Source organism: Pogona vitticeps, chromosome 2, assembly GCF_051106095.1.
Source record: "Pogona vitticeps strain Pit_001003342236 chromosome 2, PviZW2.1, whole genome shotgun sequence".
NCBI lineage: Eukaryota > Metazoa > Chordata > Lepidosauria > Squamata > Agamidae > Pogona > Pogona vitticeps.
Window position 1 is genome coordinate 126,824,493 of NC_135784.1, and position 24,180 is coordinate 126,848,672.

At 46.6% G+C, this 24,180-nt stretch overlaps 1 protein-coding gene across 1 annotated transcript in view; it reads left to right on the forward strand.

Moving 5' to 3' along the window:
- The first annotated feature begins 8,905 nt into the window (after positions 1–8,905).
- The window catches only part of LOC110084023 (netrin-1), a 158,889-nt gene continuing 143,614 nt past the window's right edge, over positions 8,906–24,180 (forward strand). Inside the window, exons 1-2 of the mRNA XM_072990389.2 lie at positions 8,906–9,140; positions 12,164–13,231. Of these exons, the coding sequence (XP_072846490.2) occupies positions 12,193–13,231 (1,039 nt within the window). The 5' untranslated portion in view covers positions 8,906–9,140; positions 12,164–12,192. The remainder of the gene's footprint in view (positions 9,141–12,163; positions 13,232–24,180) is intronic.

Sequence of the window (24,180 nt, forward strand, 5' to 3'; positions counted from 1 at the left end):
CCTAAAAATACCCCATCCTGTCATTGGACTCAATGCTGGTTTTGCTGAAGCAGTTGACACAACTACCCTTCCAGCAACTGCTGTTCAAAGGAAGTGCTAGATACATGCCTTGGACATACAGCCGCCTAGAGTGGTCCATCGGTCCAGATAGGTGGGGTATAAATCAAATAAATAAATAAATAAATAAATAAATAAATAAATAAATAAATAAATAAATAAATAAATAATGTAAAAGCAACCCTTTTTGAACAATTGTGTTCCACATAATTAGGAAGAACATTAAAGCATAAGGGGGAGCGGACACAACTGGCTGATGATTATGCAATATTTTGGTTAGTGTCCATCCCCTCCCTCCGTGAGTGTTAACACATTGGTCAGTTTTGTAATACTGCTGACTAATCAGGCCTGTCCTATCTTTTGCACTGGCATGGATGAGTTTTATAAAGTCACAGCCACTATCTGACACTAGACCCCACTCATTATAGGGGTATTTTTTTTAAATCTATGCATTTCAAATCAGGATGTTCACCACTCAGAGAGGAAATGTAATATCTATTTTTAAAAGGCCTTATTAGTATATATAGTGAGGTGTCCCCTCCTTGGTTCAGCCCCTATCCCACCCCTGGCTGTTTGAACAAGTCTTTGTAAGACCCTCTTCTTGATTTCTCCCTACCTTGCTATTCATCGCCATGCATTCTCCCATGGTTAGAAATGTTAAAGCATGAGATTTTCCCCCCTCCTCTTTTCCTTTTAAAGAATAAAATATGGCAAGCCAGCTGTTATAATGTCTCTCTTGATTGATTGCAACGTTGTTGAGGAAGCATGGAGAAAGGCATGGCATTTGGACAAAACAAACATTTTTTCATCCCCTAACAAATATCTCAGGAGGTTAGTTGCATTCATCCAAAAAGAAAAAGGGGGGAAAGGAAGAGTATTTGGACGAGGAGAAAACCAGGCCCCTTAGATGCTAAAGGGTGAAGCGGAGAAAAGAAAATCCATCTCCTATGTCATCAGGCAGATAATTCTCCAGTCCTACTATTTCAAACATGGACTACGGGGACAGCCTGATTAAGGACATCTATTGAATTTTCTCCTTCCTTTAAAATCAGACCATGCTGAAGAGTCTCAAAATATTTTAGCGCCCTGAATGCATAGCTCAGGGAGTTAAACATCTGGGTGCAAAGCCAGAAGTTGGGAGCTCCATTCCTCAGTGGGCGTCCCAGAAAAGCCAGCCTGTGTGGCTTTGGGTGAGCTGCCCAGTCCCAGAGCTGCCCTGGGAAGAAGAGAATGGCAAACCATTTCTGAGTGTTCTCTGAAAAGGGTCACCATAAGTCAGAACTGACTTGGCAGCACACATTTATTATGTAACAGAGGTAGTTTTCTATACACATGCTCACTGAGTACAGTATTGGTTCCTGAACAGTGTAAAATGGTCTCATGGGAGACAGGTAACATGTGTCCTATAAGTTTAAAATTTGCTTTAAAAATCTCCATTTATCACAAACTTCTAGAGTATGAAGAACAAATCTATCTTTATTGCTCTTAGTAATGAGACAACATCCTTTCACAACTGCATTCCTTCACAAGTGAAGCTTATCTAACATTGAACTTAATGAGACTTTTAGGAGACGCTTCCTTGCACTTCCAGCCTACCTGTGTGGGGCTGGAGTTCCTGCCCCCTCCCTCGCCCCCACCCTGAAACAAAGCTCGGCTCCAAGCCCAAGCGAAGGCAGATAAATGTTGGGAGTCCATTTTCCTCTCATGGCTGTAGCTAGAGAGACTTGGGTGGAAGAAGGGAAGGGAGCCTGTCCTACCGAATTAACAGATCTGCCTGATACAGATGAAGGGAAAGAAAAAACAACAACATGGTGTTGCATCCTGTGCTTGGGGCTGATGAAGAGCAACTGCAGGGATGGGACTTTGGAAGCAAGTCATGGAAGGGATTTTCATGAGTGAGAGATTCTAATAGTGGAGAAGGAGAGCAGAGATACGAAAGAAAACTCTGGTTATTTTTGGCTGCTTAAACAGACCATCAAAGATCATTATAAAATCAGATTCAGGCCCTTTACAGGCTTACATCTTGGTTTAAACCACGACAAATGTGCTAGTCTTCCTAGGTGCTGCAAAGCTGTTTGTTTATATGATTTGGGTTTGCACTTTAAACAATTTCACTTTCTTACATAATGTCTGGCCATCAGTCTCCCGGGCATAAGCATAATTCAGCTTCAGAGGGTTATGTCATCACCAGTGAGCGCAATTAACCAGGTAAACTTTGGAGCCCTGGTGGCACACAGATCTCCAGGTGTTGGCTAGTCACAGTGGGACTCATCTGGGGGATGTCAGAGGTGCAACACCTAGGATTGTGCTGACCTTTGAGAAGAAGCTTAGGTGAGCATGCGTTTGAACTGGTTGTTGAGCGGGGCTGGAGACCTATAGCCCTTCAAGAGTTGTCAGACTCCAGCTCCCATCAGTAGGAGTCAGGGATGATGGGAGCTGTAGTCCAACAACATCTGGAGGGCCACTGGAGCCCCCATCCTTGCTATAGGAAAAATAGTGAGATCTTGCTGGAAGGTGGATCTGAATGGAACTTTTTAGAGAGATCCAGGTACAAGGTTTCTTTTGAAAGGTACACCTGCCTCACAGCTCCTTTTGCATTTGTATCCAAGAGTTCTCTGTTGCTACGGGAAACGTATGGGCAAATGTTTATTTTCCCTTCTCTGGACATCAGGGCTTTGACCCTAGTTGTCCCGGGTCATAAGCCAGCTCCCTTGGGAATTGGAGCGTGTCTGCTCCAAGCAGAGTCCAAATTAGAGGAGGACCGCAGCCCTTTTTTACCCTGCCAAAAAAATATTATTTTTTCCTTGTCCATCTTTGAATTCCAAGGAAAGACATAAGACACGGAGCTGGACTGATGCTGAGATGGAGGTTGTTGTTTCCCAACAAATTTCTTTGGGAAGGGGATGATTAGGTTAGACAAGGGATCACAAGTGTCTTAATTGGGATAGAGGGTGAAGAGTGAGAAGCAAATTACGACCCAAACCAGGGCATGTCCACTGCTGTGCAATAAAATCCTTTCTAGATTTTCTTTCTACAGTATTTGGCTTTTGTGTGGTGTGTGATCCTATATGCCTGCTTTGGCTCAATTCAGAAACTAGAAATCTCACAGAATTTGGTAAATAAGTAGGCAGGATTCCAGCCTTCAGGCTGGTAAGAAATGGTGAAAACTTCCTAGTTAGAAGCCAGGTAGGAATACTTTTTTTTGAACCGGGAAAGGAAAAATCCCCGAATGGATTCCCTGAGGGAAGTCTGACAAAATGGGGACGTGGGGAGAAGTCCAAATTCAGAAAAGGAAGTTTATTTTTTAATGATATGCTATGTACAATGCACACACACACACACACACACACAGAGAGAGAGGTTTCTGACAAAATGTACAACTCGGAACACATCACTGGAGCTCAATTAAACCAGAGTGCACGCGTTTTTAGGATTCTAAGTGACACTTTTAACCCAAGATAAGTGTATATGGAAGAACAGTATTTACACAAGTCCGTACAGATATAATAACTCTCTCAGTTTGTTCCCACTAATGGAACTGATGTATTGAAGATTTTCTTATGAGCAAAGGGAATGTGCAACTACCAGGGGAGTAATCGGAAATGATTTAATCATCGGTTTGTTTGTTTTTTGCCATTTTTGAAATAATTTCCTCTAATACAATTGTTTCTAAAATGACAATGTTATGCAAATATTAAGGATAAGCAATGTATTTATATTTGTATCCTAGGCAGATAAGGCTTGAGACAATTTATTTCGACATGAATACAAATCTGAAGTAGCTTTTAGCTGTAACCTTCACTCTCGTATCCTGTCTTGTGTACCCCACCACTCAATATTTAGGTAAAGAGTTGTATTCTGAAGACTTGAAAGGGAGTTCTATTAAATTAAACTGAAATGTCGCTTTCCAGGTATACTTGCCTTTGTGATCGGAACATCAACATATAATGTAGTGGGGGGGGAGAGAATTATTGAAAAGCACAAGTTCAAACAGTCTAATATTTCTAGCCAGTCGTCTTAGTACATCAGGGAATAAAAGGACACGGAGGGCGGCGGGGGTGGGGGGAGAATGAAGCGCCAGGAATCTTAACCTGGAGGAGAACGAAATGCATTTTAGTTTCTAAAAGTTGATATTCCGCAATTGGATACCATTATGATAGTTTCCCTTCTTATTAGGGAAATCATGGCATTCTTCGCCTCAAGAGAGATGCTTCAGATTTTAATACGATTTAAAAAACAATTGTAGATGAGGTAGAACCTCCGAGTGTGATCCTATCAGAGATAAGCGTTTTAAGCCCCATTGGTTTCAAAGGGGGAAAGTTTGGCAGTTTCTTAAGGCTGAAGTCTTGGAAGGTGTCGCAAGAAGAGCCAGACCCCGCATAAGTCTCACTGTGTCAATGGAGTGGATCTTCTCCCCAGCGGTAGCCTAAGCCCTCTTGAATTCAGTGAGAGTTACGTTTTGCAAGATATACTGAACTTGGCGGGAGAAGGGGCGGTGTCGGGGGGGGGGGGAGGGCAATTACGGGAAGCCAGAAAAGAAGGTTGTGCTGAATAATGTAATGGGATAAAATTACTGGATGCTGATTAGGGGCATGCCTAAAACTGCCTAGGCGCTTGAGTTGCTTTTGCTGTGATGACAAGGGAATCCATGCTCCTGAGCTGCTCAAAGTCCCGCCCTTCCTTGCGCCGGCGCAAGCTCCTGTCTGGGACCAGTGAACGGGATGCGTTCATTTCTGGAGAGCCTTTCCGGGAGCCCCAGCAGGCAGAGTCCGAGATCAGCAGGGATTAGCATCTTAGCCAAAGCTCATGGGAAAGCTTCGTCCCGATCGAGAACGACCATCACAAGTCAAGGACAATTGCGTTTGCGCCAAGGAGGGCTGCACGGAATAGTCCCTACGCTGATCTGGTACTCACTCGAGCTTTGCATAGGAATGCCACAGACGGTCTCTCGTGGGCCTGCCCGTTTTAGGGCTTCCCCACAGCCACCTCTGGGCCAATACAGGGAGAACACTTCGCGCATCGGAAGTGAGCTGAAGAACGATCAGATTTAAGCCACAGGAAGGAACTGCGTTATCTTTTTTTTTCTGTTTTCTTTTCTTTTGTCGAACAAGACTTAATTTCTTAATTTCTTTCTACTAGAGGTGTGCATTGATTTCTGAAGCCGCCGACAATGTAGTTTAAAAGCAAAGAAGTTCGAACACCGCTTAATATCTGCGTAGAGGGGGGCCTAAGCACCTTGACTAAGAAGGGTTAAAGTAGATTTAAAGTTCATCGCAGCTGGAGTGGCCCCACTGAATCAGAGGGACGTGAGCAACTCGACGGTCGCTTCCACAGGGGCTAGTCTGTGATCGGCTCTGATATCTGGAGTTAGCCAATCGTTTGCTTAGAATTTCAAGCAATACACATCTGGTCCCCCACAGGGCAGAGGGAGTCGCGCCATTTCCCCTGCCGGCTAGATCGGAGGAGCGGGGCGGTCCAACCCAGCCTTCCAAAATTTCGTCCGAAAACGATGTGCGGATCCTAAAGGTTCTTCCCATAGGATGAGTGAACTCCCCAGGATTATCTAACCGAGGTTGGCTAGCGGTTTTAGTTTCTACTGGGGAAATCACGCTCTTTTAATAATTGTGTGGTAGAAGGAATTTTAGGAAGCCTAGCTGGTTAAGGAGCCCTTCACTTGCTGAAATTGCCTCCTTCCAGACAACGATTAAAGGTATGGAAGACCAGTCTTCTTTTTCATACGGCCACTCTGTTTTACACCTGGGCTGACCGACTAGCAAGGAAGAAAAGTGACGACTGAGAGTGAAGAGAAGTTTCGCCAGTCTGCCTTAAGAGTAATCTTAGATCTGAAAAGCTGGAAGGGACCCTATGGATCGTCGTCCAGCCGCTATCAAGGGGACAAAGCGGGGAATCGAACTCACAACCTCTGGCTCCGTAGCCAGATGTCTAAACCACTGAGCTATGTACGTGTGCCCGGCGAACGTGTTTGAGTAAAGGGACTTTCGGTATTAGCTTGGACACTATCTAGCCAACGTTGACCTCTGTATTTATTTATTTGTTTAAAGCAAAAATAAGCAAGGTAAGTCTCAGCGCATTGCTGGCTATAGATGACGGAGAAGCAATATAGCACATCTGGAGGAAGACTGTACATTTGCTTTGCGTTACTCCGAGGAGTCTCCCGCCAACCTAGCGGTTCGAAAGCATGCAAATGTGAATAGGGACCACCTCGGTGGGAAGGTAACAGCGTTCCGTGTCTAAGTCGCACTGGCCATGTGACCATGGAAGATTGTCTTCGGACAAAACGCTGGCTCTATGGCTTGGAAACGGGGATGAGCACCGCCCCCTAGAGTCGAACACGACTGGACAAAAAGTGTCAAGGGGAACCTTAACTTTACTCCGAGGAGCAGGGGAGAAAATCATTTGCAGGTGGCAGCGCTTGTAGTCAACGTTAATCCACGCCCATAGATAACAGCCTCTCCCAGTTGTGCCTCATCTCTTCCTCGCATTTATGAAAGCGGATATGAAATGGCTGTGTGGAGGCACACACACACACACACACACACATATATGCCATCTTCTCGCCATCCGCCTGGAACGAAGCAGGTTTCCCGTCGAGCTCTTTCCACCCGCAGCGACTTGGACTTAGCTGGCTTCCCGTCACTGCCGCGGGCGGTGCCAGCACTTGCAAAGGGCAGCCCACAGCTGCCTTATGGCGGTCCAAGCTCACACCCCCGGCAAACTCTGTGCCGGCAACATGCACCTGGCTGTGCCCGCCCTCACTTACTGTCACTCCGCTGGCGTTGAGTTCGGTACTGCCTGATCTTTCCCAGCACATCTATTAAGTGTGACTCGGTCAGCGGCCGAGACAGCCGAGAAAAACAGAATCGCTTCTGGTCCTGCTGGGAACGGAACTGCAGAGAGCGTGGGGGGGGGGGGTGAGGGCGGTTTTTCTCTCCAGGGCGGCTTCTGCAGGTGTCTCGACAAAATCCTCTTTCCAGGTAGGCAAACAGCCCCGTTGGTAGGGCTAGCAAGGACAGCAGGAGTAAGCGTTCTGGGGAACGGAGCATCGATTGAGGACCGCGGGTCGTCCACGTCTGATATTTTGTCTGTATAGAGCAGTGGTTCCTAACCTTGGCTCCTCAAATGTTCTCGGACTACAACTCCCAGAAACCGAGGCCAGCACAGCTGACGGTGAAGGTTTCTGGGTTACCCAAAGTTGGGAACCACAAGTATAGAGGGTGAGATGGGCGCTGGGAGTTTTTGTAGGCAGCTTATGTTTCCCCTAAAGCTTATCTTTGGCGAAGCACTTGTGGCCTTTGAACAAGATCCCAAACCAGCTGCTGCAAGTGAGGTGGAAACGTCGGCGCTCAGTTTTCGCACCCTGTAAGGTGCTGTCTGGGCGAATCCAGGCTGGCTATCCACCGCAAAATATCCCCGAAGTATATACAAACAACCCCATACGAAGCCGTTCACCTCGTGAACTAATCGGCAAAGGGAATCCAGCCCTCTCTCGTTGTGTTCAACAGCGAGGTGTTGGAGCAGGCGAAAAATAAAAGATGCCTGTTCTTTCATATGAAAAGGCGAGATGTCGGCGCACGAATTTATCGGAAAAAGAACACCAATCGCACCAGAATTCTCCTCCCGGTAACTGTGGTGGGCGCTTCATTATGTGAACGGACGGCAAACAGGCTTATTACATAAGTAAGAGGTGAATGGCAAAGAGATTCAGCAGGAACTGGAGTCCCTTGGAGCGGTTCTCGGGATTTGAAACCTAGCAGCAAAACTGAGGGTTTGTTTGAACTCTCCTTTTAACGTGAGACAAATAAAGGGAACAGCGAGGAAAGAAAGTTACCAGCTAAAATCCTGTCGCAGGATTTGCGCAGTAAATCGCACCTAGAGTAGGCCCATTTAAGTCAATGGGATAAGGTGACTCACCAGATCCTACTCCTATGCAATTTCCCACAGTAAGCAACAAGTTTTCGGTCTTTGACTAAAAGCCAAGTGGAATGGGGCAGTTTGGGTGCAGAGAAGAACGCCCCCAGACATTTTGATACCTTGCTCGTAGTAGCATGACTTACACTGTGGTGACAGCTCAAGTCGCTTGAACTGAAGATTCATAAACCTGCTGAAAGGCTGGGCGTTTTGGTTAGACATTTTTTACTTTGGCAGTGAGTGAAGTTTAGCAGCCCAGACTTATATGTGAAGCAATCTGTATGATCGCAAAGGGTCCCCTCCTATAGCTTTCGGGCCAGAGTCCTCGGATCAGAGCTGCGGGGACAGAAAGCGCCTCGCCTCGCCTGACTGACTGATCGGCTCCCACAGGCGCATCCTGCTCTTCCTTAGCAGCAAGGACCGCTCCCACGCAGGCCGCCCAGCAGAGCAAGACAACAGCATCAGCTGGGCAGACGGAGTTGGTGGCTTTCCTCCAGGGCGCTCCTCTTCCTCTAAACCTCGGGTAGTTCAACTTCCCCCCAAGCACCAGCTCTAGGCTCTGCCCCGCCCCCCCGTCCTTCTCCCAGAGCAGCTTTTGACAACCTCGGAGGGGGGGGGGACGTCAGATCTTCCCGCGTTCCTCCCGGGTAACCTGAGCTGCGACAGATCCTTAGCAAGCCCGCTCCCCGCCTGGATGGAGGGCATCGCCTGTTTCCTTTCCTTCACGCCACTTGCTCATCGGGATCCTTTCCGTCTACCCGCTCTCCCCTCCCGGTACCTCCCCCTTCCAGCTCCCTCCCTTCCTCTCCCGGCTCCTCCCTCTCCTGTAAGAGCCGCAGCGCAGGGGACGCCCCTTCTCTTCCCCCCCCTTCCCGCCCCCCGCCGTGTGTCCTGCCATCCCGCCAGTGGATGTCGTTGTTTCTTCCCCCGCGTGAGCCCACGGGGTGTCACTCCTCCGGCATGACCTCAACCTCGGCCCGAGCACTTCGCGTCACACGCTCCGGGCATCCGCGGAGCCTGGCCGCTCGCTGGGGCCGGATCATGGGCACCTCCCGGGACCCCTGAGCGACTCCAGTCCGCCTGGAGCTGCAGCTGCCCGCGGAGAGAGCAACGCACTAGCTTCTTTCCCACCAGCCACCGCCAAGCTAAGCAAGGTAGCTCGGAAGGAAGATCAAGAGGGAGGGAGGGACGGGTGGCCTGGAGGGAAGTTTCCAGGCGGGCAACCGCAGGAGAGGTAGATGCCTCCTTAGGATCGCCGCTGCACCTTCGCACTGAAAGGTCCCGGCTGAGGCCCCGGAAGCGGGAAGGTTAGTCATCCCCCTGCTCGAACCAAGGCGGATCCTCTCACAGGAGGTTGGATATTGTTTCCCCGAGAAAGAGCAGGGAAACCTCTGGCTAGGCTTGGCTCAATTCCCTCTGAGGCGTCTCGTTCTGTTAGTGCGTGATCCTGAGCCTTCTCTGCCCCTGTGCAGCCTTGCAACTGACTGATCTCCCAAAAGACGGGCCCTTGAACATCGCTGCACTGCTCCTTTCCTCTGTGGTGCTGAGAACTGCGAGTTTTCTTATCGAGGAAAGCGTTCGGTATGTCTCCGAAGTCCGTCTCTTTCTCTTTCGAAGTGTTTTGAAATTCTGTCTGCCAGGCTTGAGGCTTTCGTCCGTCTTCCCTCCCTCTTTCTAGCCAACAGTCGTCATGTGCAGCGCAATCCCATCCTTGTCTAAGTGAGAAGGCAGAGGCGCGTCTCCAATGAAAGCGGGGCGGGGGAAGGGAGAGACTTATTGCCATGTCTTTAGGATTAGAGCCTCAACCCGATTTGATTCCACGGCTGACTTGCAGGGGAATTGGGCTCGGCGGAAACCGTGACAGGTTGGAAGGACCCCCGAAGGCGCTTGAGATCAGCAGCTCCTTCGCTTCCTGCCTTCGCGGTGTTTGCCAGAACAACAAGCCAGATAAGCAAAATCGTTTGGTTCTAAGTTGGTTTTAGTTTTAGTGAAGAAGGCTACCCTTCCAATCCTATGTAGTCCCGTTTGAGTCCCACTAAAAGGACCGAAACGTGCGCAGGTGTAGGCTCGGGCGTGGCAGGTTTAGCCCCACGGAAGAAAGGTAGAACCTATTGATGTCGAAGAAGCAAGTGGGTCTTATAAAATGAACTGTCGTTGTGGAGGGCAAGGAATGGGTTTCCAGGACCTCAGTGGGGAGTGGGGTGGGCAGGAGCGGAAGTTCTCCCGTCCATTCCCCAAATGCAAATCTGTGCGTCAGGGTCTGTTTTTCCTTCCTTCCTCCTCCACCAAAACGGCGTGTATTTTGAAATAGCAAGCCCTCCTGGGCAATGACCACCACGAGGAAAGGAGCCGCTCCGCAGAAGAATCATACCAGGCCTGGAGGCGACCTGGCGATTAAACGGAGGCCGATTCCCTCCCCGTAGAAATCCACGGGTCGAATTTAAACACACGGCAGGATATCAGTCGACTTTACTTGCAGGCGGAGACACATGGATCCCGTTGGGGTTGAGTGGGAGCTTTAAGTGGCGTCTACGGGGAGGGCGTCCGCAATAATTAATTTTGAAACAAAACGGGCCCAGGTCTCCGGCGGCTGACTGAGGCACTTTCTACAGAACAAAGCACCCTTGACTAGGAGACAAGCTCTCCCTTAATTCAGTGGGGCTTACTCTCGAGTAAACATTTTAGGCTCGGGCTGGTTAATGGCTTCCTTTTTCTCCTAGCGCTAGGGTCACTTAAAAACACAAAACAAAGTCAAACCAAAAACAGCAACAACCTAAGGGGAAAAAAATCGAGATGTATTAAAGGTTTATGTCTTGAATGAGGCATAGGTCCCCGAAAACAAGGAGCAAATTCTTTGAACTTTGAAGTTTAGGGAGAGAGCCAGCTGTGGTGTGGTACAGTGATTCCACCTTGGGTAACCCAGGAGTTCTTAAGACTGCAATTCCCAGAACCCTTCACCACCAGCTGTGCTGGCCAAGGTTTCTGGGAGTTACAGTCCTACCAAGCTTGGGAACCACTGATGTAGTGGTCAGAGTGGCGGCGCACTTGGACTCAGGTGTGTGTCAGGTGCCGCTAAGTCGCATCCCACTTCCAGCAACCCCGATGGAGCTATACTAGTGAGATGAGTGCTTTTTTAACAGTTCCCTCGGCTTTCCCAGTGAGTGTCCATTGACAGCGGGGATCTGAACTCAAGTCTCCGGAGTCCCAGTCCAAAAACTCTGTCCACTCACCGAGCTGGACATATAGTGAGAACAGGTCACACGCCGTTGAAAACCTCGCTAGGGCAATAACCCTGGTGGGCCATTACACAAAAAAGAAAGGCTTGTATATTAGTTATGTCACGTTTTTCCCTATTCATGTAAGGAGTTCAGGGCAGCCGTGCAGGGCCGTCTTCCGCCCCGCCCTCACATCAGTCCGATCCTGTAGGATAGGTTCGGCCGCAAAGAAAGTGACTGGTTCAAGGTCGTCCAGCGCGTTAATTTTAATGGTCCCGTAAGGACTCCACCCTGAGACACCCCCTGCCCCAGCTTCGTTCCCGCCTTCTATATCTAAGACTACCCTGTTGCTCCGCCATGGGCTCTCCTCCTCGGAGACCTTATCTTCCTGTAATGGTTATAACTTAACCCCTTTGGCGCGTGGAAGTTCGGTACTGAAGCCTCACAGCACGAAGTCCCGCTGGAGGTGGAACGCGTCTCTCTCTATCTAAGGAAGTGGCCCCCTCGAGAGGGAGGCTGATGGGGGCCCCGGCAGAACCAGGAGATGTCACCGTTTCGGAACAGAATTTCCAGCCGCCCCCCCTCCCCGCCCCCTCCCCAGACGAGACGAGCCGAGCAGAGCTGCGGGGGGGGCGGTATTCTGAGAACGGTCACCTTCCCAAGGTCCCTCACCGCGGCCTTCTTTCTGTTTTACTCTGGCTCAGGCGCGCGCGCGGGCGCTCTCAGGTTGCTTCAGGGCGCGCGAGGGGCCAACCCCCCCCCCCGATTTTCCCGCCACTTCAGCCTCCGGCAGAAGTCGGCTCAGCTGGAAAGCCGAGGACCGCTCAGGCTCCAGACGCGCCCACTCGCCAGTCCCAGTTCCCGAGCTGCTCGCCGTCTCTCTTTGACTGACTCCAGAGGGCCCGGGGGCGTCGGCGGCTGGGTGGGGGCTCACGCTCTTCTTGTCTCTCTCCCCTCCGCAGGCCCTCCCGCAGCCTCTGAGGCCGGCAGGATGTCCCCGACGGCGTGGGAAGCCCTGGTGGCGCTGGCCGCCGTGGCGTGCCTGGCGGAAGGGGTGCGCGGCGGCGGCGGCGGCGGCGGCGGCTACGGCCTGAGCATGTTCGCCGTGCAGACGGCGCCCCAGCCGGACCCTTGCTACGACGAGAACGGGCAGCCGCGGCGCTGCATCCCGGACTTCGTCAACGCCGCCTTCGGCAAGGAGGTGAAGGTGTCGAGCACGTGCGGCCGCCCCCCGGGGCGCTACTGCGTGCTGGCCGAGAAGGGCGAGGAGCGGAGCCGCACGTGCCACCTGTGCGACGCGGGCGACCCCAAGCGCGCCCACCCGGCCGCCTACCTGACCGATCTCAACAACCCGCACAACCTGACCTGCTGGCAGTCAGAGGCCTTCGTGCAGCACCCGCTCAACGTGACGCTGGCGCTGGCCCTGGGCAAGAAGTTCGAGGTGACCTATGTCAGCCTGCAGTTCTGCTCGCCGCGCCCGGAGTCCATGGCCATCTTCAAGTCCATGGACGGCGGCAAGAGCTGGGTGCCCTTCCAGTTCTACTCCACGCAGTGCCGCAAGATGTACAACAAGCCCAGCCGCGCCGCCATCACCAAGCAGAACGAGCAGGAGGCCATCTGCACCGACTCGCACACCGACATGCGGCCCCTGGCCGGCGGCCTCATCGCCTTCAGCACCCTCGACGGGCGGCCCTCGGCCCACGACTTCGACAACTCGCCCGTCCTGCAGGACTGGGTCACGGCCACCGACATCAAGGTGGTCTTCAGCCGCCTCCACACCTTCGGCGACGAGAACGAGGACGACTCCGAGCTGGCCCGCGACTCCTACTACTACGCCGTCTCCGACCTGCAGGTGGGCGGCCGCTGCAAGTGCAACGGGCACGCCTCGCGCTGCGTGCGCGACCGCGACGACCACCTGGTCTGCGACTGCAAGCACAACACGGCCGGGCCCGAGTGCGACCGCTGCAAGCCCTTCCACTACGACCGGCCCTGGCTGAGGGCCACCGCCCGCGAGGCCAACGAGTGCGTCGGTGAGTGCGCGCGCCGGCCCGCGGATCCGGACCCGGGGGGCGGGGGGCGGGGGGCGGGGGCGGCGAAGGGCCGGCGGGAGGGAAGGAGGGAGGGCGGCGCCTTCAGCCCTGCCCGGCCCTGTTTTTCAATGGAATCGCCCGCACCTGTGGGATGGAGGAACAGCTGAAGTCCTATATAGGTGACTACAAATATGTCCAGCTGTGAGTTCCAATTCAGAGCTGTCCTTCCAAGGCTTAATGTTGAAAGCAGGTGGGGGCAGGGCTGAGCCTTCACCCATCCTTTCCTAGCCTCCGCCTGACCCCAAATGTGTGGCTAGTAGCTACTGGCTACCCTTAGTTGTGGCCATGGCGACTGAGTCTTAAGGATGTGGGAGGCATCCAGCAAATGCTGGAAGGTCCTTCCCTCTAATTTCTTCCCATGTGGCTTGGAGACCTCACGGCTTGGAGAATGTAGTAAAACTTCACGGCCATGGCTTCTTCTCGACTCTTGTGTGCTGTTCCCAATTGATGGGGGAGGGGTTATGATGGTGAGCGTGTTACCTGCTGAATTCAAGCCCCTCTGTAAGTGGCAAGGGAGATCTGCAAAATTCTACTTCTTTTGACTTTCTCCTCTTTCTTGTTTGGTCCACACTGCACATGCCATTCTTTCTCCCCCCTGTTTTTTTTCTTGTGCTAGGTGGCTGAGCTGCCCCTCTGCTCATGTTGAATACAGGGTCCGTGTGGGGGGAACAGTGACCAAGGTCCTCCACACAGTACAGTTCATATTGTGTATGGGTTTTCAACTTAGTCAGCTTCAAACAGGCATCAGTCCAAGGATTTCTGCAACTTAAAATGAGCCTGCCAGGAAATTAAATTCTCTTCCTTCCTTGTACCATTGACACAACCTTGCTGGTTCATTCTCTGTTCCCGGCCGGCCGCTTTCCTTGGCTAGAGAGACGGGAAAGCAAAAGGGGCAGGGCATGCTGGATTCTGCCTTTCCCATACAAGAACCTGTACAAGATTCCATCCCCAAGTCCTGCAACAAGGCTGCTGGAATCAGGAATCACCCAACAGAGGAGCCAGAGGGAATGTCTTGGTCTATTTCTCCAAAGGGAGCCCAGGGAGGACTTGGTGGATCAGGGGACAGATGAATGGTGGAAGCCCCAATGATAGGACAGATGGTATCTCTGGAAGGAGGTGGCTGTGCAGCCCACAGCAAAGTTCCACACCACCGGATTGAAGACCAGGGCTCTGCAGCAACTGGGCAGCTCCTTGCTATCTCAAAAAGCAGGTCCATAGTGGTGATTTGGGTCCCAGAAGTTGCTCTGCTCTTAACATTGACCCAGGGGAGCCCAATAGGGCTGGGTGGCATCCATAGCTTTTACTACTGGGAAGGGCAGGCCAAGACTAGGAGGTAAAAAACAAACAGAAGAACCTACTGTTACAAGTCCTCCTCTTCCACTTCTAAGGCAGAGAAGTCAATATGGGAAAGAAAGTGGCTCATGGTTGGCCCCTAGGATATGGAGGTGGTCTGAGGCTTTGGAAGGGCCCTGGGAATTGCAAAGTAACCAGACTAGATCGGTATTAATCCAGCTGCCAAACCAGATGTGTAATATGACTGGGAATATTTGAAACCATTATAAAGTGTACATAAACACACTCAAAAGTATTTGGGGGAAATGAAACACTCTGCTTGTCGGTTGTTTTTAAAACATGGATTTATTTACTTCTTTAGCACCTGTCAGTACTAAACATGTGTGAATTTAGAGGTAGTTTCGACTGCAAGACTGCAGCCTGTTCTTGGAAGACTCCTTCATTCTAACAAAATTGGTTTCAAAAATGTAAATGCGTTTTCTAAGAAGTGTGTTGGTGTACTCCTTAGTACAAGGTTGCTGTTTAAACTGACTTGACAGATTTAGGCACCATTGAAATTAGGGTGGCGCCTTCTGAGTAAATGTCTTGTGGATCCTGATTGGAAAAAAGACACTGATCCGGCAAGTATAACCTGGTTAAGAGAGTATCATGACAAATATTTGAAAAGCTAATAAGTGTAGTCCTACATTTTCCCCTTAGTGTATTGATGATAGAAGTATATAGTATTTGAGCTGCAGTTGCATACAAGGCCCCTGGCACCGCTAAGGAGTGTGTTAATGTCAGCAGTCTTTTTGCTGCTGTATATAAAAGGGAAGTACTGTATAGTAAAAGAAAAGAAAAAGAGGATGCTGACATTAAGGGATGTTTCTTAATCAGAACACTGTTTTCCTATCTTGTATAAGAAGATATGCTGGCTGGATAGCTTAGTGGGTTGGTGCAGGGGTCAGGAGTTCGAATCATCGTCGAATCTTCCAGGCAAAGGGCCAGCATGTGCATTGCTGGGCAAATCCCAGTGAAGCTTTGAAATAACAGACTAGTAAAACAATTGTGAATATTATATGCTTGGAAGGTCAATATATGCACTATATATAATGCTATGACAATGAAGCAGTGGACCCAGCAACTTGCCTTTCCATGCTACATGAGGGGCAAAATATATGATGTGATTCAAATAGCCTGGCTTTGTAAAACTTTGAAGCTGTAAGAGTTCAACCTCTAATCAGAGCAGCAGCACCAGGGAAGAGGACACTTAACCCTTTCTCCCGTGTGTTTTTCTAGACTGTATCTTTCCCATATCGTAGAAGCTGCTTTTAGCTCTGTTCAAGAAAATAATGGGCCCAAATCAAGACTACAGTAATGGCATAATGTTGTGTGGGAGTGGGGGTTTTTTAATATGAAAAAGTGACACAGCGAACCCCCTCCTCAATGCCTGTATCTCACTACTGACCCTCACTGGGTAGTTGCCTTAAATGAGGTGGTCCTCCAGATTTTGCTAGATCCCAGCTCTCAAGATTCCCAGCCAGGGGTCAGAGATGTTGGAAATTGTGGTCAAACAACATCTGGCAAATCACAAGTTCCTCACTATTGCTTTTAAAGTTTGTATATATTCTGAGGATCATCAGTGGTTTCAGATTTTATATCGAAACAGTTGGAGTCAAGCCTACACTCCGAAATTTTATTGGTTTCAGCTGCAAATCCAGACATAGTTTTTTTTTAAAAAAAGGTGAACTTGGCACTTAGGTGATAAACTTCAGAGCATCCATTTGTCGGTAGTTTGTTTAGTTTTTCCTTTAGAAAATAAATGAATTAGAAGAATTTTAAGCCTTAGGTGCTATGGTGTTTTCATCAGATCCAGGGTGTCCTGGAGTAATCTGAGGTCCAAAACTAGATGTGACAATGGGGATTCTATGGTTTGCACGCTTGTGGGTTCTGATTGTCGCCATCAGTCTCCTCCTCCTTTAAACAGCAGAGCTGATGCCAGAAAGGCGAGGGGGCATTTGCGTTAGGGCAACAGAAATGTGGAGGGAAGTCAGCTCTTCTTCCCCAATGCCATTTTCTTCATCCGAATTGCCTGCTGGGAGTTTTTCCTCTATTGGGGGCAAAGTTTTGTCCCATGGACAAATAATAACAGGAGGGGGATTAGAGGCTGAACTGGGAAAATCATGTGGAACAAAAGTTTATCTCTTTTGTCCCATCTCTATATGCTTTCTGTAAATTGTTCATTTCTTTAAACAAATCTTGCCTTGACTGATATTGTCCTTAGATTGGCTCAATGAATTTCTTTCCATTTTATGCCAAGTTTGGTAAAGTGAACAACATTCACTTTACTAACATTCACTTTGACTTTCCAGTTACCTGTATTTGATGCTGTGGAAAAGTAATACAGCATATATACAATTCCATTTATTCCAATCATCATCACCTAAGAGATTTTGTTTGTTTGTTTGTTGTCTTACTGCTGAACACAAGAATAATAGCAAAACAAAATATTGGCAGCAACAACTGTTGGCTCACTCAGAACACTTTCCTTTGCAATTGAGTCCAGATAATTATGTCATTATACAAAATGCAGACATGGGCTATGCAAGATATTTGTTAGAGGCTCACATCTTGGTTTAATTTTATCTAAACAGAATTGTTTTGCTGTCCAGCTAACCCTGTGTAAACATACTATTTTGGTACACTAATACGAGCTTAGGTTTGTGTTAATGAATCACATAAAGGAACATTTTGTTCTTGCCGGGGTTTTTTAACAGATTTGGACGCCAGTAGGTAATACAGTATATCTTACCCTAACCACCTACAGGGATAAATGAGTGGACCACAGCATGTTGTCCCAACATGTGACCCTGCATAACCTATTGAATCTGCTGTGGTAAAAGTATTGTACGTATTACTGCTAAATCCTTATGAGCAAGGTAGACCTGACCCTTGGCCACACTTTGGAAGGGATTTAATACGTCAATGGATATTGAACTTTTGGGTAACCAAGAATCCAGGTACATGACACAACTTGTGGCCCAAACGGGGGTGGGTGAAGCACTTTCATTATGCTAAATTTCAAGATCCCAGGTACATATCATAGTAGGACTGCTTTCATCATAGGTTCATCCACACTGAGGTGTTGTCTGTAGTCATTTTGGGGTTGTTCTGATATCTGTTGCTTTTCTGTAGGTCATCCCAGCATTGACACTGACACATGGGGATGCTGTTTGTTGCTGGATGTACTGAGATGCAATGGGTTTTCCCTGCACTGCCTATCCAAACACATCCAGAATTGCTCCATCTCCCAGCATAAACTGCTGCCACCCTTCACCTCTTTTCTCAGCCTTGCCCCCACTTTCTTCACTCTTTCATCCCATCCTTCCTTGTTTTACCAGCCCACCATTTTCAGTCTTCCATGTTTTCACCACAATGCCTTCCTGCCTGCTTGTTTGTTTGCTTCAGTTTTCACTCTTGTGCCACAGTGCAAAAGTGATTAAAATATTTTTTTAATAAAAAGAATGCAGAAAAATTATATTTTCTCCACCTCTCCTTGCTTCACATTTTTACTTATTTTTATTTTTAGGTTTTACTCTTGTGCTACAGTGCAAAGTTGACTGCATGTAAAATAAAATTTAAAAAAATAGAAAAAGCAGAATGTTGGAATAGCTGGTATCCCCAGAAAACTGAACAGTAGCAGTACTAAGGCACAGAGTGATCAGCAAAAAATAAAAATAAATGCCAATAAGAAAATGTCATCAAATGACAAAGACCCAGAGAATGTGCAGATCAGCACACATCCATGTGTTGGCTGGGGTCCACAGGAATATATCCTGTTCTAGAGCAAATCAGAGTAAAACAGAACAAAAATATGCCACCACCTGGCGGGGGTGTAAAAAAAAACAACAACCAAAAAACTAGAAAGCAAGGGTTTTTGTCCTGCTTTGATTTTATTAACAGTAGTTTCAGGCCTGCATTATGCTTCTGGGTGCTCACTGACGACTTGCACAGAGTTTTCCCCAGCTTCATTGACTACAGAAGTGTGACTAAACAACATATTTAAAACACACCATCTTTATATAGGCTAGTACCACCTGTGTAATTAGAATCACTTCCCCCCCCCCAGTCTTCTATCTTGAGTACAACTTGCATCTGAACTAGTTCAAAAGAGGTCACTGCTTCATAGCTATGATGTTCGTTCACCCATGGAACAACAATATTCTTTAAGTCTGCTGCCCCTCAGAGGTATAATGATTGTATCCCTTAAATTTGTAGCTGGCGTGTTTACATAAATGTCAACAGAAATATTTATTTATTTATTTATTTATTTATTTATTTATTTATTTATTTATTTATTCATTCATTCATTCATTCATTCATTTATTTATTTATTTATTTATTTATTTATTTATTTATTTATTTATTTATTTATTTATTTATTTATTTATTTATTTATTTATTTATACATACATACCCTGGATTTCTCCTTAGAAATGGACACAAGGTGGCTTACAGCATTTAAAGACAATACTTAAGAACAAAACAAAGAGTACACAAAGGTGGCGTACATCATTAAAAGGCAATATTTAAGGCAAAAAACACTAAGTATAGAAATATTAAAAAGAAACAACAAAATACCCCTCTTAGAAATGAGAAACGGAAGCAATACTAAAGACACAGTCAAAGCAGTGATACATAACAATCCATCTAAAAAGATCATGCTCAGGCGGCCATTTGTTGAGGGAAAGCTTGCCTGAAGAAGACAAATGTAGCAGAGCATATATAGTAGTGCTATAGAAGTTAAAGCAAATGCACAGGGATCCTCATGCAATCTTTAATGCATGTACACTCTGCACGCAAACAGCAAGCTGTTCCTCAGGAATTCAGACTTAGGTCGGCTGAACAATAGAGGAGTGGGGAAGATAGTTTTTTCAGAATGAGACACAAAGTTTGTTGATGTTTTAATCCATTCCTGATGAAGACTGTCCTCCTACTTGAGCATTTTACTGCGAAAACATTTAAAATATCTTGCACCGCAGATGCTTGTGAGCAGCACTTCCCAAGTCTGTGGTTGGGCTTAAGTTTAAGACACTAATCCAGCAGTCATGGCCAGAGGCAAAAAACATCTGTAATTTAAAACCACAGCAAGTTAGGGTTTTGAAAACCACCCCCTTCATACCACTTTGTGTCAGTAGTAACTATGAAGTCATTCCATGGTAATGAAGCAGAGCAAACAAATTGGGTATCTCCAGACAACAAAGCTTGGAGGCCCAGAAGATCCATGCAGCTCAAGGTTATTCAAGGGAACAGTCATTTGTGAAGGAACACTAAACTTGAATAAACTATGACGTTTATTGGGTCCAGATCTTTTCTCCTGAAAAATCTCTTTGGTTTTCAGACTCTTTCTTTCTCCCCAACCCCTCACCTTTTGCTGTATATTTATTGTGTCCTTAGTGACAGAAGTAATTTGTAGTGTTGCACATTATTAATGTGTTAGATTTTCATTATTAAAATACAGACAATTTTCTCTGGTTCCATCTAGTGGTGAGTTCTGATTTTGCACCTTGCAAATATGATTAAAAATTAAAAAAAATACTTACAGTACCTTGTCACTTAGGATTGATAAGAGAATGACATGAACTTGGGGGGGATCCTGGCAAAAGGCCTCTAAAGGGCTTACAAGTAATATTTGAAGGTAACTGTGTTATCTGTTACTCTCAAAAGTAACTCTAATTTAAAAAATCCTCATTAATAAAAAAATTACTGCAGGCAACTTCATTATTTGTAACTAGCTGTTTTCAGGCTCTGGTTAAAACCAGCATTTTGACTTCTGCACAGAAATGGATCACTAGGTGTAATTTTCTCTGGCTGCTTTAAGGACTGAAAAAAAAAGACTTCTATTGGCTTGCTTTAGGGATCAGGGAAAAAGGGCTGTTGCACTCTATTGGTGGGTGTCTGTCCCATTGAGAAGTAAGGTATCACCCAAGGGCTATCTTTCATTACTCTGGAATGCTCTGCTATTTATCTAAAGAGCAGAGAACCACAGCAGCCAACAGGAGGCAGCATTGCACCTGAGGAATGTGCAGAGCATGCCTTCACCTGCAACCACCACAGAACTTGTGCACACCTTCTGCTTGGTGACTGGTCTTTGCAACCTACTGGGGCTAGGCAAGGTGTTTAACCCTGTTAGACATTGTTGCCCAGTTTGCACAAACTGGATATATTTTAACGACCCATGTTCCTTTGTTGCCTGTATAGTCCAATCCCCAGTCGCATCCTGTTTCTTGTGTTATACTGGAAAATGACAGAATTTTGTGAAACTCTTCGAGGAAAATAGGTTCAGAGATACTTTTTAGCAGGCAAACTGTATATAGCAATTTTTTTAAAAAAATAACTATGTTAGAGTAGTTTCTAACTTTGCGTAACTCAGATGTTCTTGGACTGCTACTCCCAGAAGCCCTGGCTAACACAGTTGGTATTGAAGGCTTCTGGGAATTGCAGTCCAAAAAATCCTGAATTACACAAGTTTGGGAACCACTGGTCTGTGAGAAATGTTTACTACATCATTCTATTGCTTTTAGACTCAGAATAACTTACAATAGTTAAAATGTAACACCGAATATGTCACCATTAGGCGATGTGCATCTTGCTACATAACACACAGATACCTAGCACCTTGCCTCCAGTGTACAAATTTACAGATATCAATAGCTGCAATTTGCTACTGATTTATTATTACTACATTAGCTCTGGGTTATAAACTGGTTTCATCCATTCACTAAAAGTTCCTATACATTTAATTGAGTTCTTGGGATGAAAACACACATAAGTTGTGAACAAACTGTCTTTGAAATATTTATTTGTTCATTCATTTGTTCTATTTTTACCCTGCCCATCTAGATTCAGGAATCTACTCTGGGCAGCTTACAGAATATAGAGATAAAAACAGCATCTTTCAAAGAATAACTTTGTTCATAAAAGCAATAAAGATCAACAAAGAAAACAGGATCCAAGATGGGATAAGGAAGCTATGTAATAGGAGTGGGGGGAAGGCCTGCTGGAAGAACTAAGTCTTCAACTTGTTTTTTTAAAAAATGATGATGAATACATCATCATCATCATGTGCCAACATAGTACCTTATGCTACTTAAAAGATCAGTTTTAAAAAATAAACAGATGGTAAAAGTGTCCCATGAGGGATGCAGATGGCACTGAGGGTTAAACCACTAAGCCACTGGGCTCATTGATCGGAAGGTCAGCAATTCGAATCTGAACAGCAGGGTGAGCTCCCATTGCTTGTCGTACCTCCTGACAACCTACGTAGCAGTTGCAAACGTGAGTAGATCGATAGGTACCACCTCAGTGGGAAAGTAACAGTGGTCCACGTCTAGCCATGCCAGCCACATGACCACAAAAAGTGTCTATGGACAAATGCCAGCTCTTTGGCTTACACAGCTGGACTTGATTGTCAAGGGGAATCTTTACCTTCAAAACCGTGTCCACAGCTGAAGTTACATCTAATGTATGTTGATCTGGGGTGGGTTCAGTTGCCTGATAGGTCACTGTCCAAATCAAAACTACACTTCTTATAAAGATGAGAGACTACACGAAGGGCATCTACAACCACAGAGACAGAGTGACTGCTCTGTCCTTCTAAAAGAAAAGAGAGTTAGTAGTTTAAAAAAAATAGAAATAGCATTAGGAAAACACAGCAGAATTGTATGTGGATGTCAATGGCACATGGACATTCTCCCTCCCAAATGTGGATGAATGAGACATGAATAAACTGTCATGTGGAACCAGGCCCTGCTTTTTCTGCTTGGACCTCCTTATTCAGGGTTTCTAACTCTGCACATGGGTAGGGTGAGTGGAAGGGGTTGATCTACTTTTTGCTGATACTCCAGTAATACAGTGCTTACACTTGCAGGTTACACAAACAGCACTTCTGCTTCTTTCTTCAGAGAGATTTCCAAGAGGAAACAGGATTGTTTGCTCCTTAGCAAATGTACAACCATTTTATTTCTGCTTTCTTATCTTTTCTCACAGTAAATGTGCTAACTTGATGCTCCTTTGTATTCACATTATGGTTCTAGATACAATAGTAGACTAAATTATCTGTTCGTGCTGGTGTGGGAAGTATCCTATAATGTGTAAAGTGCTGGCTGAGGTATTATCTCAGAGTATGACCAAAATCCTTCTGGCTTGATTCCATTATCACTAGATAGTGCTGAATTTTAGCAAAATCAAGGGCATTCACTGGATGTCAAATTCTGCCTTCACATGGGAGCAGGCTATCTGGATGGTTGGAGGGGTGTTATCCCCTGTCATTTCCTTGGGAGATATACAAGCATGCATTAGCAACATTTTTTAAAGCAATACAACATCTTGGCAAGAGTAGCCTGGAGTATATCAGGATACCTGAAAACGTAATATTCACAATGTCCCTCCAATGCCTTCAGTTTTCAGTGTGTCCTTATACTAGTGAAGGCAGAAGTTTCATCTTTGGATCGTGAACCCTTGGGAATATAGTCCCTGTTTTAAAAAAAACAATTTCCATTTCATAGGATGATTATCACGAGACATCTCAAACTCCAAAGGCGTCTCTTTCCCTGGTGCTGAGAGTATCATCATCTGAGGGGTTAACAGAGGTCATTCTTTCAGCGATAGGGTCTTGGTGGGAAAGGGCATCTCGGTCTCTTGTGGGATGTCCATTAAGGACCCTTTAAGTGTGTAAACAGTCTAGAGCTATGATTTATCTCCTTTGGCCTGGAGCAGCTGCAGGAGGGGCACTGCTGGGATTCTCATTAACACCTTGGGAGGGGGTCAGTGCCTGACCGGCCTGCCTTGGGAATCCTGCTTGCTTGAAGCCTTGCACATTGTTCACTGCAAAGAAGCTCCTTTCCTCATTAGGGCCATCACTTCAAAGAGAACTTTTCAGTATGCAAGACTTTATCTTGATTCGCCGTTCTTAACATCATAAAAACATTCACGTGTTTGCCTTCTTTTCAAACACATCAACAATGTGCTTGGCCCAGAGCCAAGAGCTGGCCTTTCTAGCTGAACCAGCAGCTGGACATGCCTGGAGACTCTGTAACAGGAGAATCTGGAGCTGACACAAAAATCTATGTTTGGTTGGGTTTTTAAATATATATATATATTTCTAGTTCAAGTTTAACAAAATGCCTAAATGCAATGCAGTCATGTGTACTAATTACAACACATCATTTTAAATGATAAATTGAAAATCTTAGCTATTGTAGCTCCAGGTCAGAGGCTCAAAACTGAGATCATTCATTGCAAAACAGAAGTGTAAAATATATTTATTTACTCACTATGTATAACTTTTCTGCCCATTTGTGTCAAGAATTAGGAATCAAATTAGGCATTTTCTACACTGGATCTTTTCCGCCTCTTTCTTTCATTTTAATTAATACAGCTTTCCAAACTCACTACCTACCTCCTATATTATATTTACACAACATAATACTTTAGTACCCAGTGTGGTGTAGTGGATAGAGTGATGGATTAGGAGATTTGAGTTCCGATTCCCTGCCAGGCTATAGAGGCCCATGGGGTGGTGGTGGTAGAAGTGGTAAAAACACTCCTTAAATACC